Consider the following 13581-nt stretch of genomic DNA (forward strand, 5'->3'; position numbering starts at 1 on the left):
GGGGCTTCAAAAAGTTTGAGTATGCATGCCCTGAACAGCTTCCCCCTCATGTAGAAATGTTTGTCTGAATGTTGACTGAATATTCATATCCTTGTCGAGCATATATCAGTCTTTTTAAGCAGTACAGGACTGCAGCGTGTTTTTCTGGGGGGGGGGGCAGTTTCTCCATTTCCCCCATTGTGATGCAAGTGTAGAATTAGAGGTTATGGGAGATTGGAGGAATTTTTGCCCCCACTCTGAAAAATGACTTACCTCAGTCTTTGCTGGTCTTGTTTAGGGACCTTGACTGCTCAGTTTCTGATCACATTTCAAGTGAAATTAAACAGGCTGTTAATGAGGCGAGTTTGCCTGAATAAGATGACATGGTTGAGGTACTCCTCTTTAGGAGGAGCACTGATTGGGATGCACAGTTTGGGATGGAATTGCTTTCAATCCATTCCTCTCTGGACCTGGTTAGTGATCTGCTGCAGAGGAAATTGGCTGTGACCACTTTTTTTACGGCTCAAGGTCCCATATTTCTCCATCTTCTTTTCCAAAACCAGGCAAGTCCAGAAAAGGAAGAAACCTTCTAATTGCCAGAAAAGTACACTGCCGCAGTATGCAGCTATCTGTGCCATATCTGGTTTGACTTGTATTTGATTAAATTTGGGAGGATAGTACTCCAAACAGACTTTAGTTTTGTGAACGATTACACAGGATGAGTGCGGTATTGATTTTGGTCACTTTTGTCTACTTCCTTGAGCTCACAGGTCCTCTCAGAAGTATACACTGGCAGATCAGTACATAGTGACAGAAGTCTTTGTAGAAGTCCAGACTGCAATGCTGGGGGTGGTGGTGGCTGGTAGAGGTTGTCATACCCAGAATAAGCTTGAAGATGTTTATGGTATCCAAAGTGGACAGATGGCTCCCATTCCATTCTGTACTTCAGTGACTTCACCCAGCACATAAAATAAACCATTTATTAACACAGCTCACATCTCCATAGATAAAGTGTTAAAGGCCCTATCAAAGGCAAAGAAAGCAGCTTCCATGGGACCTGATAGTATCCCAGGCTGTATTCTGTACCATCTTCAGCAAGAACTGGCTTCACCATTAAGCACCCTATTCAACCACAGCCTAAGTACAAGCTTCATTTCAGCAGAGTGGAAAACTGGATATTGTCATCCCCTTACACAAAGATGGTGCCACTACTGACCCTGGAAACCATCGCCCCATTAGCTTGACAAGTCTGATATGTAAAGTCATGGATCTCATAAACAAGGACATAGACAATCTCCAAGCACTTGACCCCACCCAGTTCGGATTTGTCAAGGGCAGATCTTGCCTGTTGCACTTGGTTGACGACTTTGAGACTGTCACCAAGGCTTGGGATGAGGGAATGTCAAGTACGTACAGCTTACCTTGACTTGGCTAAGGCCTTTGCCACAATTCCCCCACTTGGGCATCATCAAAAAGCTAACAACTTGGAGTAAATCCCTCTCTCATCAGGTGGGTGGCCAGCTGGCTCACTGACAGGACCCTCAAGGTCAAAATAGGTGTCTGCACCTCTGACAGCAGACCTGTCATTAGTGGAGTTCCACAGGGTTCTGTCCTAGGACCCCTACTGTTTGGTATCTACTTCTCAGAGGTCCAGACAAAGTCTCATAGGGGTGGGATCTTAGTGGAGGTGATGAGGAAGAATAGGGCTGAACACTGCATGTCTGTGTGTGCGTGCCTTGGATGAGGCCTGTCTGAGGAAGTAGGGGGTGACATGCCTAAGGAAGAGCATCTCTGAGGGATTGTGGACTGTCTTGCAGAGTAGTACCTCTTAGGAGGGGATGGGGACTGAGTGGGTCTGTCTTATGGGTAGTTTCTCAAAGGGGCTAGGGGACTGAAACTGAGTGTCATAGGAGGGTTGTCTTTTAGGGGTGAGACGGAGTAGATGTTTGTCTTTAGAGGGGTATTATCAGTGAGTAGAAGTCTCTTAAGGGTGGGATTGAATGAGAATCTTGGGAGGGGGAGTATCAGTAACTATTACTTTGGGGGTGGGACTGAGAAGTGGAGTTTGTGTTGGGAGAGGTTCTAGGAGAGTAGGCTTGGACTTGGGAGTGGGATGTCAGGTGTGTGTGTGTATCATAGGAGGAGGTAACGTGGGGACTGAGTAGGTGTGTTTGTCTTAGGAGGGGGAGTGGCAGTGGATGGGGGTGTCTCCTTGAAGATGGAACTGAGTAAGAGGGGAAGTGTCTCAAGGGGTAGGACTGAGAGGGCTCTTATGGGTGAGGAGTGTCTTGAGTGTGTCTGTGGGGTGGGACTTGAGTATATGTTATGGGATTGAGAATGTGCATGCCTTGGTGAGAGGGACTCTTGGGAGTGGCACCATGAGGTTGGATTAGCTCTGTTAGGGAGGGAAGTGTTCCTAAATAGGAGGGACAGAGGATGCATTATTTTTATAATTATTGTTGGGATGGGGATTCCCTTTGAGGTGGGACATGGAGGAGAAGTTTCTCATAGGATGGGTCTGTGTATGTGTGTTTGTATTGGGAGGGTGAGTGTCTGTGGATGTGGGCAGGCTAGAGAGCATCTTGGGAGGGGGGAAATGTATTTTGGTGGCTGGGACAGAGAGGGGGCTGGAAGGAAGTGTCTCTCCTGAAGGTTGGAAGAGAGAGGGGGTTGGACAAGAGCACCTTTGGAGGGGAAGTGTTTCTTGGGGTATGGAACGTATCTTGGGAGGGGGGTGTCTCTTATGAGTGGGTGTGTTGGGTAGTGCCTTTTAGGATGGGAGTTTCCTTTAAGGGTGAAGACAAATTGTGTGAGGGTCTGTTAGGAAGGGCATGTCTGTTGTGGGTGGGGAAACTTTGTGGGAGGGCATCCTAGGAGGGGGTTGTAAGCATAGCTGGCCTTAGGCATAGGCCAACTAGGCGACTGCCTAGGGTGCTTCTCTAGTAGGGGCACTTTCCCAGTATTTATTTGGTATAGGTAGACCAGGATGGGGGCACCAGGTTGTGTGGTGAGGGGCGCCATGGAGCCCTTTTGCCTAGGGCACCAGTTGACCTAAGGACACTCCTGGGTAAGTGTGGGTGTGTATCTGGAGGTGGAATGCTACTTAGGTGTGGGGACTAAATGTGGGAGGTCACTTAGGAGGGAGAGTGTTTTGGGTTGGCACTCAGTGTGACATGGTCTCTCAAGAGGGGCTCTCTCTCTTAAGGGGAGTGTTTTGGATGGTGTGTGTGTGTCTTAGTGGTGGGGGACTAAGTGTGGGAGTGTCTTTAGGCGGGGAGTGTTTCTAAGGGGAGGGGACTAAGTGTTTGAGGGTCACTTATGTTTGGTAGTGTTTCTTAAGGGTTGGGACCAAGTGTGGGAGGGTCCCTTGGTAGGGGAGTGTTTCAGGGTATTTTAGGAGTGCGGGTGTTCTTCATAGGGGTGGTGACTAAATTGGGAGGGTCCATTAAGAGGGGAGTGTTTCTTAGGGGTGGGGATGGAGTGGGAGGGTCCCTGTTGAATGGGGGAGTGTGTCCCTTGGGGTGGGATGAATGGGACTGTGTGTCCCATGGGGGAGGAGTCCTTGTGGTGGGGAGAGTGTGCCCCTTTGGGGTGGGGGGACTGAGTGGGGGTGGGGTGTGTTTCTGAGAGTATTTTAGGAGTGGGTGTTTATTAGGGATGGGCCCCTTAGGAGGGGAGTGTGTTAGGAGTGTGGACTGAGTGGGACAGGGAGTGTTTTTAGGGGTGGGGAGTAAGTGTGTGAGGATGTGTTAGGAGGGGAGTGCTTCTGAGGGTATTTTAGAAGGGGAGTGTTTATTAGGTGTGGGGACTCAGTGTGGGAGGGTCCCTAAAGAAGGGGGAGTGTTTCTGAGGGACGGTTTCTTGGGGGTGGTGGTTACATGTGGGAGGGTCCCTTAGATCCCAAAGTAGGAAACACTTCCTCTTAAGTTTGACAGGGGAGTGTATGCTATTACAGAACCCAGTAAATTTGGCTGTTTAGAAGCGATAATGAATACTTTTACCTGTAACTTGTAGGCCATTGCTTGCTCCATTCCAGCAACTTTTAATATGTACAAATCTTTTTGTCTGCGTTTATTTGTCAAAGATAAAAAGATTGTCTGGTTCTTAACATAATTTGGCAGTTTAATAATGATGCCAAAAATTGTTTACGAAGCCACAGAATGCATCATAAAAATTGTAGTAAGATCTGCTTTCATCAGAGGTGGGGGCAGGTTAACAACCCTTGGGAATTGCAGTCTAATGCCATTCATACATCTTACCTAGATCTGATGAAAGCATTCACTTCCAGACCAGAATTGTAGAGAAAATGAAATCTGTACTTGGATCCATTTTACATGACTGAAAACAGAATTCAATTTCTTTGACTGTTACTTTTTCAGTTAATGTTATGGACTCCCTTCCTCAGCTGTCTATTGTAAAAAAAAATTATAAAAGTACATATGTATGTGACTTTTTATTATTTTTCGTGGAATAAAGTTGAGTGCATCACTATCTAGTGGAGATTGGAAGTGGTTTCTCCTTCCTAGTGCCTGTTTTTCCAATGCTTTTGCTTTCAAAGCTACTTCCCCAATAGGATACAGCCCATTAAATGGCATTAAGACCATTCTGATTCCCTTCTCCTCAGTCTGTGTCCTCCTCAATCACTTCTAGGGCACCTACACTTTAATGTCTTTAATAATCTACACTGTGCCAACAAGCAAGCAACCGTAGTACAATATGCAAATGATGCTACTCTCCTCTTTTCTGCTCAAACAAAAACCTTAGTGCTAAACATCACCCATCAAGCCTTTTTATCCATCAAGTCATGCTAGATAATTCAGAACTACTTGTGAACCCCCCCAAAAAACAAACTTGGTGCCATTTACCCCTAAAAACTACATAGAACAAAGACATTCATTCCGCATTCTGTCATCTACTAAAACAAAATAGTGGTTCTCAAACCAAGCTCCTGGGAATATTAGTGTATTTTAATCTCCAGTATGTTCACCATTGGCTCCAAAAGTCTAAGATGCCTGTTAAAATGCCAGGTGTTTGTGATACAAAAAAATGAGACTACAATAAATAATTTCAAAACTTTACCCACCTTTAATGTGACCTATAACCTGTACAGTTTAATTGAAAAACAAACCAAATCTGTTAGAGGAAAAATATAAAAAAATAAAAAAAATACAGTAAGCTGGTTGCATAAGTGTGCACACCCCTAAACTTATAATTTGTTGAAGCACCTTTTCATTTAATTACAGCATTCATTTTTCTTGGGTACACACCTGCCATCAATTAGAGACTCTGATTAACCCCAAATAAAGTTCATCTGTCCAAGGAGGATTTTACTGATATTTCTCAGTAGCCTGCAACAGCAAAAACCATGGTTCGCAGAGAGCTTACATAGCATCAGAGATATCTCATTGTTGATGGGTTTCAGTCAAGAGAAGGGTACAAAAAAATTTCCACAGTATTGGATATACCATGGAACACAGTGAAAGATGGTCATCAGAAAGTGGAGAAAATATGGGGCAACGGTGATGTTACAAAGAACTGGACATCCCTCCAAAATTGATGGAAGAACAATACAAAAACTGGTCAGGGAGGCTGCCAAGAGACCTACAGCAACAGTGAAGGAGCTGCAGGAATTTCTGGCAAGTAGTGGCTGTGTGCTACATGCGACAACAATCTCCCGTATTCTCTGTATGTCTGGACTATGGAGTAGAGTTGCAAAATGGAAGCCTTTTCTTACACAGACAAACATCCTGGCCCAGATAAAATTTTAAAAACAATACATAGTCTCCAAAAAGCACGTGGGAAAATGTGTTATGGTCTGATGAGACCAAGGTTGAACTTTTTGGCCACAATTCTAAAAGGTACGTTTGGTGCAAAAACAACACTTTGCATCACCAAAAGAACACCATCCCCACGGTGAAGCATGGCAGTATCATGCTTTGGTGTTGCTTTTCTTCAGCTGGGACTGGGGCTTTAGTCAAGGTGGAGAAAATTATGAACAGCTCCAAATACCAGTCACTTTTGACCCAAAACCTTCAGGCATCTGCTAGAAAGCTGAAGATGCAGAGAAATGTCACCTTTCAACACAACAATGACCCCAAACATACATCCAGATCAACAAAAGAATGGCTTCACCAGAAGAAAATTAAAGTTTTAGAATAGCCCAGCTAGAGCCCAGACCTAAATCCAATAGAAAATCTGTGGGGTAACCTGAAGAGGGCTGTGCACAAGAGATGCTCTCATAATATGAAAGATTTGGAGTGCTTTTGCAAGGAAGAGTAGGCAAATATTGCCAAGTCAAGATGTGCCATGCTGATAGACTCCTACCCAAGAAGGCTGAATGCTGTAATCAAGAGGTGCTTGAACAAAGTATTAGTTTAAGGGTATGCTCACTTATGCAACCATCTTATTGTATGTTTTTTTTTATTTTTTATATGTTTCCCCCCAACAGATTTGTTTGTTTTTCAGTTGAATTGTACATGTTATAGGTCGCATTAAAGGTGGGAAAAGTTTTGAAATGATTTATTGTGGTCTCATTTTTGTATATCCCAAAAACCTGGCATTTAACAGGGTGTGTACAAGACCACTCCAGAAAGTCAGTAATAAAAACGTACTTGCTGCTGTCTCTACTTTATGCATCACCTCTCTTTACTAATATCAACTCCACTCTAAAAAGTAAACAATTGTCCCACAATAGAATTGCCAAATTTGCTATAAATATTCCTAAGAAAACTACCACTGCATACCCCTAAAGCATTTTAACTGTCTTGAACTTCCACATTATCTTGACTACTTGCATCCCATTATAGCTTACAAACTAATATAACACCCCCCTCAAAAAAATTCCATCATCCCTGCAAGGCACAGTGCAACCTTATTTTACTACCAGAGTCCTCAGATCCAGTAACAAAGTGCTCCTTTCTGTGTCAGACTTGTATGTTACACACATCTGGAACTGCATCCCCTAACAACTAGGACAAATTAAATAGATTTAAAGCATCACTGAAAAAAACTAGCACTAGGCAACTGGCTGTGCTCCTGCAGTGCTCCAGGATAGCACACACATACTGCTCACACATTTCCCCCTCACATAAAGTCAACCTCCTGTTTTCTAACTTACTTGCATCTGTTCTCTCTCTTCTTGTTGCCACTTAACATTTCTATACTGTATCTGGATTTCCCAGCTCATGTTTACACTGCATGCTGCTAATTAGAAAATGTTCATACTGTCTAACTATAATTCTCTCTACAGACTAGCTTGCTTACAGTACAAAACTGCTGCCAATTACAGTAAAATTCTTATTTTTACCGTTGTTAAATGGACTTTATAGGTTGTAAGAGGTAAGTGTTCAAAAATAAGGTAGATCTGTACACATGCTTAATATTAAAATGTTAATATTTGAACTGTATGCACTATATTTGAATGTGTATACAATCTAATTACAATGTAAAATCCTACCTTGTCCTAGCCAAAGCCTTCGACACTATTCCCCACTTGGGCATAGTAGATAAACTTGCTCAACTAGGCATCAGTCCATATGTTACCAGATAGGTAGCAAACTGGCTCACTGATAGAACCCACCTAATCAAAATAGTGGAAGCCACCTCAAGCAGTAGATCCAGAATGAGCAGCGTACACCATGGATCGGTCTTGGAACTTCTGTTATTTGGGATATACTTCTCTGAGGTGCAGGCCTGCAGGCCAAAACCACTGGGCTATGGCTGACCAAGTTTGCAGATGACTGCAAGCTGAGCACAGTCATCAATTCCCCAAGTGATGTGGATGTCCTCCAAGAGGGTCTCACCCAAACAAATGACTGGTGCCAGAAACATGGCCTCAAGCTGAATGCCAAAAAATGCATCATCATCCCCTTTGGGAAGAGTGATGTCCCCACATATTATCACATTAATAACGTCCTAAGTACAGAATCAGTAGTGAGGGATTTGGGCACCCAGGTTGATAGCAACCTGACATTTGACTACCATGCTGCTTCCGTTGTACAAAAAGCTTTCCACATGGCCCACCTCGTAAGTAAGGGTATGTCATCCAGGGACAAAGAATTCATAAGATCCCTGCATTTTTCCCTTATAAGGCCAATTATTGAGTACAATGTCCCCTTCGGCAAGTACCTCGCAAACCACATGCAGCAGCTGGAGAGACCACAGAGGTTCCTCACCAGGAGAATCCAGATCCTCAAACACCTACCCTACACAGATAGGCTAAAAGCCCTGTCCCCTCTACTCAGTTTCATATAGTCTCCTCAGAGGTGACCTCTGTCTGGCATACAAAGCAATCTGACCCCACCTTGATGGGACTGCTGCATATCCACAAGTCAAGCTCCACTTGAGCAAACCCGTATGCGTGACCTCAACCTGATCTGTGATGTCAATAGGACTTGTTGGTAGGACAGATTTGTGTCCCAGAGACTCCCCCATCTGTGGAATAGACTCCCTATCCATGTCAAGCAGAGCACCTCATTATCCCTTTTTAAGAGCAACCTGGATAACTGGATGGGAAACAGAAAATACACCCCCGGGATTCCATTTGTGTTCCTGCTGGACAGGGGCTGTAGGTGTGGACTTGTCTAAACATGGGCTAAACTCTTGGCTAGGCTTATAAGGTCCCCAGGACCAAAAGCCTAGTAACCTACTATGAATGTTACTTCATGTATGCAAATTACAATATTTTCTGTATCTTGTATGCCTATTAACTGTGGAGCTTTTCTCCCCAGACTTCTGTTGAGAATGAGATCAAACCCAGTTAGACCTTTCCAGTACACACACAAATAAAATATTAGAGAAATATAAAAGATTTACTTTAACATTTAAAGCCTCTTTTTCAAATTACTTTATCTTTGTTTTTGTTGGAAGGAGTCTGATTTTTAGACCTTTTGGTAGTTAAGGTACATCCTCATCTACTGAGCAATGATATCTGTTAGTGTAAGCACGCTTGTTTTACATTGCCTAGAAATAGCTATCCATCTGCCAGAAACATTTAGCCCTGGTGGGGAGGTCTGTGGAACAGTATACCACACAAAATGGAAACTTGTGCTATCTAGTGTCTACCTAGGCCAGTGTAAGACCAGCAGTGCGGTCTTTCAGGCAAGATGAAAGTACATTTGCAAATTGTGTCCAGAAAGAGTCTAAAACAAAATATTATGATGATCACTGTGATCTCTCTTCAAACATCTACTGTTATGTTACATATACTTAAACAGAATTGTATTTTCTAACTATCCGTTTATCTGTGAAGGGACACACCTTTATGGGCCACACATATCCTTCCTCTCCCAGCTCTTTTGCTAAATTAGTGATGCCTTTATATAGCCCTTAGCTGTTGGAGTGCCTGTAAAATGGGCAATTGTATTATTGAATATTGCTTATCAGCAGTGAATGTTTTAAATCTAGATAATGGGCAAGCTGGTGGGCTCAAGGCAATTATTGTTGTCATACAGGGAACTAGTGTGTTTATGTAGCTGACGCATGTAATTACAGCATAGAGCAGACTAGGTGGGGGTTACATCCCAAATATGTGCTATTCAAAAAATTTGCTAGATTCTGATTTGTAGACAAGCTGAAGATGAAAACAGCTAAGGACCCATAAAGGAGGATCCTGCAGAATGGTAATAATGTTATGTTATTTCCTCTGCCTTATTTAATTGTTAATATATATATTTTTTCTTGTTTTAGGGGTTTGAAGAACAAGCTAGTTCACATCTTGGCAAACATACTGGAGGCAGATCAGAAGAAATGCTGGGGCTTTGACCAGTTTTTTGCTGAAGCAAATGACATCCTTCACAGAATAGTAATATATGTTTTTTCTCTGCAACAAGCAACAACTCATAAAATCTACATTCATTCATATAACACGTAAGACGACTACTCCCCCCCCTAAATGTGCGACTTTTTTAATGTAATTTGATTGTTTTGTACTGTGGCTTTCCTCATTCTGCGTACTCCTTCTCAATGGTCATTGGGTGAATTTGTGGGTAATGTTTAATACTATGGAAACTGTACAAAAGCTGACTGGATTGCAGTAGTTCCTCCAAGGTTGAAGTTGCTTTTTTTTCCTCATTCTTTTTGAAGTAGAAGGGAAACAGAATGAGTATAATATAGTTGCAAACCCATGACTGACTGTGTACACTCTTTGAAATTGGGCCTGTATATATGTGACTTTAAAGAACATACATGTTTGTAGGCATCTGTTTTTTTTATCTGCATTTTTGCATAATATTGCTGGCCACAGTGCCCTCACTGACTGTTGGATAGAGTAGGATGAGAAGGGACAGCAAATATTTGACGTCATAGCTAAGAAAATGTTTTTGGACTCATCTTTACCCACAACTTTTTCCATAAAGTTAGGTCTTCTAATTTAACATAACACTGTGACCAGCAATCCATTGGGATCTTACTCAAAACTAGCAGGCCAGCCACCCTACCTTGCTGTCTGTGGTCCAACAATTACTGAGTATAGGTAACAGATCATCTAACTGAGACTGATTTCTTAGGATGTTTAACATTTCTGATGGTTCTGTGGCAATACAGGTATCTTCAGAATTGCTGAAGCCTTAAGCCCTTAACAGCTCATCTCGGATGCAATTTTTTTAAGGAACATAGGGACAATGCTAGAACAGCAAACATAGGAACCATAAGATGTCTACCCATATACACCTTTAAGCAGAAACACACCAAGGTTCTTGACATGCTTTATAAGTGCTTAATAGTACTTGTCTCACAAATCAGTCAGGGCTGTATGTGATAACTATCTCCCAAATTTATCTCTGCCCATCCTTTTGCTTGACCTGTACTAGTGGGATATTCCATTGTCTGGAAATACATTGAGTTAGGAACTTATCCCTCCAGTGAGTCTTGTTTATTTGTTGGTGTAGATTTAGGTCCTACTACTGATTTTTGTGTAGAAACTAGTTTCAGAAAGTGATGGATAAGGAAGTAAGACAGGATTAGGTCTTTTGTGGCTCAAAAAGCACAACATAGTTTACCTTAGTACAAGGAGAGTTCAACTCTGTCAAGATAGTTTAAGGATTTAAGGCGGTTCACCTCTATCAAGATAGTTTAAGGATTTAAGGCCTTTAATTTTCTTGGTTAAACCTTGTTAGGGCCTTTCCATTTGAAAGAAATGCTTGCATTTATACATACCAAAAGAGGCACTGTATTCAGTGGTGTGTTTGATAAGGCAACAGCATAGTAGTAAGATGACTCCTGTAGACAGGATTTCTCAGCAGTTCTGGAAACATGATGGTCAAGAGAAACATCTTCATTAAAGTATCCATGTCGCTTTTAGGCTAGTTTCTGTCTGAAGAGGCATGTTCCTAATAACATAAGAGTATCATTTTTTTGTCATATGCTGCTATTTTACATTTAACTTGAGACAGTTTTCAGTACACCTGGTGTGTGCATATCCAGCCTTTGTCTGGGGCAGTTTGGTATCCAACGATGAGCAGATAAGAAAGCCAATGTTGCAGTCATCAGCAAACGTGGTCAATCACTTCTGCAATATTTGGCTTGGATGCCTGCAACATTGAGAAGAGAGCCCAGCACAGATTCCTGTGGTAACCCAGTAGTTACAGTTTTACATTCACAGAGAGTATAAGCTTTCACAACTTGGGATCTGTTGGATAGCCAATCTGCAATCTAGCAGGTAATCTATGGGTCTGTATTAAATATGTCTAATTTTTCAGTAATAAACAGGGGGAATTGTCAAAAGCCTTAGTCAGGTCATAAGTAACATGCACAATGTGACCACTGCCTACAGCTTGTGACATTGTCACAAAGGTCTAATCCAAATGACAGAAGCACACTGACACCCAATTCCTGAAGAAAAACGCCACACCATAAAGTCCGAAGGTTACTCTCTTTAATATAAACTAACACTTATATTGTACACTGCGTTTTCGTCCTGTCACATCAAAGACTTCATCAGGTATACCATTACGTGAGCAATCTTCGTAATATATTCTTCCCCCTCCCTTGCATCACCCAATCAGTGTTTTATTCCAATTAATTAATTTAAAAAATATATTAAAAACATAAACCTCAGTCTCCCAAGAAGTCTTATAGTCTAAAGTTAAAAATAATGTCACTATATTTTAAATAGCCTTTCAATGTTAAGACAGTAATAAAATGCTATCATGTGCATTGTAACAGATGATGCAACACAACACAAACATAACTAGAGGACAAATGTACACAGCTTTACCTTACATTTATATGGTATATATCACTGTATGCTGCATCTGTGGGGCATTTTACATAGGGAAAACTACCAGAAAGTTTAAAAGAAGGATTTATGAACATCTTAATGATAAAAAAAAATGGAAGGAAATGATGCCCTTTACAGACATTCCACTACTTGTACTTCAGCCAAGTATGGGTTTTACGTTATAGAGAAAAATAGACATGGACCCCGGGGGGGGGGCCCTGGGAGACCACAATAGAATTTCATGAATTATTTTGGCAATTAAGACTGGAAGCCACTAATAAGCCAAGGCTAAATGATTACATTTCTTTAGCACCACAGTCCTAAAGCTTAGAGCAGCCACATTATAATATTATAACTATTAGATGGAAATGTAAGGTAAAGCTGTGTACATTTGTCCTCTATTTATGTTCGTGTTGTGTTGCACCATCTGTTACAATGCACAAAGTATTGATATCATTTTTACAAGTAAATGATAACATTTTATTACTGTCTTAACATTGAAAGGTTATTTAAAATATATTGACATTATTTTTAACTTTAGAATATAAGACATCTTTGGAGACTTTGAGGTTTATGTTTTTAATATATATTTTTTAATTAGTTAATTGGAATAAAACACTGCCAGGATGAAAAGGCAGTGTACAATATAAGCGTTAGTTTATATTAAAGTGAGTAATCTTCGGACTTTATGGTGTGGCGTTTTTCTATAGGAATTGGGTGTCAGTGTGCTTTTGTCGTTTGGATTAGAGTTTTGGTTTGCACACTTTCCTGGTTTGCTTTGGTTTTATTGTCACAAAGGTTTTACTGAGTTCAGGAGACATGATATGTTTTTTTAGAAAACAAAACTGAGGGTATCCATTTCATTTAAGTTGTTTATGTCTTCATAAATGAGTTGTGGTCAGATACAGTCCCTAGGTTTCCATGCAAATTTGGTAAGGCTGATGGATCCGATTGCCTGGGTTTGAAGAGGGGCCACCTTTTTATTAGGGGAGTCACAGTGAGTGTTGTGTGGCATCAGGTCCAAACCATCTGGATAAGCCGATGATTGACAGTTGAAGTAGAGGATCATACAATGCATACTTGGTACTGATGAGAATGCATCCTGGTATGTCATCTAGCCTTTGAAAAGGATGCTATGAGACCAACGATCATACTTGTAAGAGTAGTACCAGGAGAAACTGAAGTTTCACAGCTAGTGGGAGCAAGACTGTAAGTAGGTGAGAAAGTACCACATGTTTTGCTAATATATGGCTACATCCTTGGGATCAGAAATTGATAGCCTTACGCATGACCTCAGTGCTAAGGTGGATATTGAGTTCCTCATTAGGTGAGGAAGGATTTGTTCTTTCGTTTTGTAGATGTATTGACAGTCAGTTCACACTGTG

The 13581-nt window shown here is 41.6% G+C and overlaps 1 protein-coding gene across 6 annotated transcripts in view; it reads left to right on the forward strand.

The window, feature by feature from the left end:
* IKBKE (inhibitor of nuclear factor kappa B kinase subunit epsilon) overlaps positions 1 to 13581 on the forward strand; it is an 889499-nt gene that overhangs the window by 473253 nt on the left and 402665 nt on the right. For all 6 annotated transcript variants that reach the window (XM_044076852.1, XM_044076857.1, XM_044076854.1 and 3 more), the window contains one exon: positions 9667 to 9846. In XM_044076852.1, the coding sequence (XP_043932787.1) occupies positions 9667 to 9846 (180 nt within the window). The remainder of the gene's footprint in view (positions 1 to 9666; positions 9847 to 13581) is intronic.

The sequence above is a fragment of the Protopterus annectens genome, chromosome 7.part0 (assembly GCF_019279795.1).
Source record: "Protopterus annectens isolate FY-2018-M chromosome 7.part0, PAN1.0, whole genome shotgun sequence".
Classification (NCBI taxonomy): Eukaryota; Metazoa; Chordata; order Ceratodontiformes; family Protopteridae; genus Protopterus; species Protopterus annectens.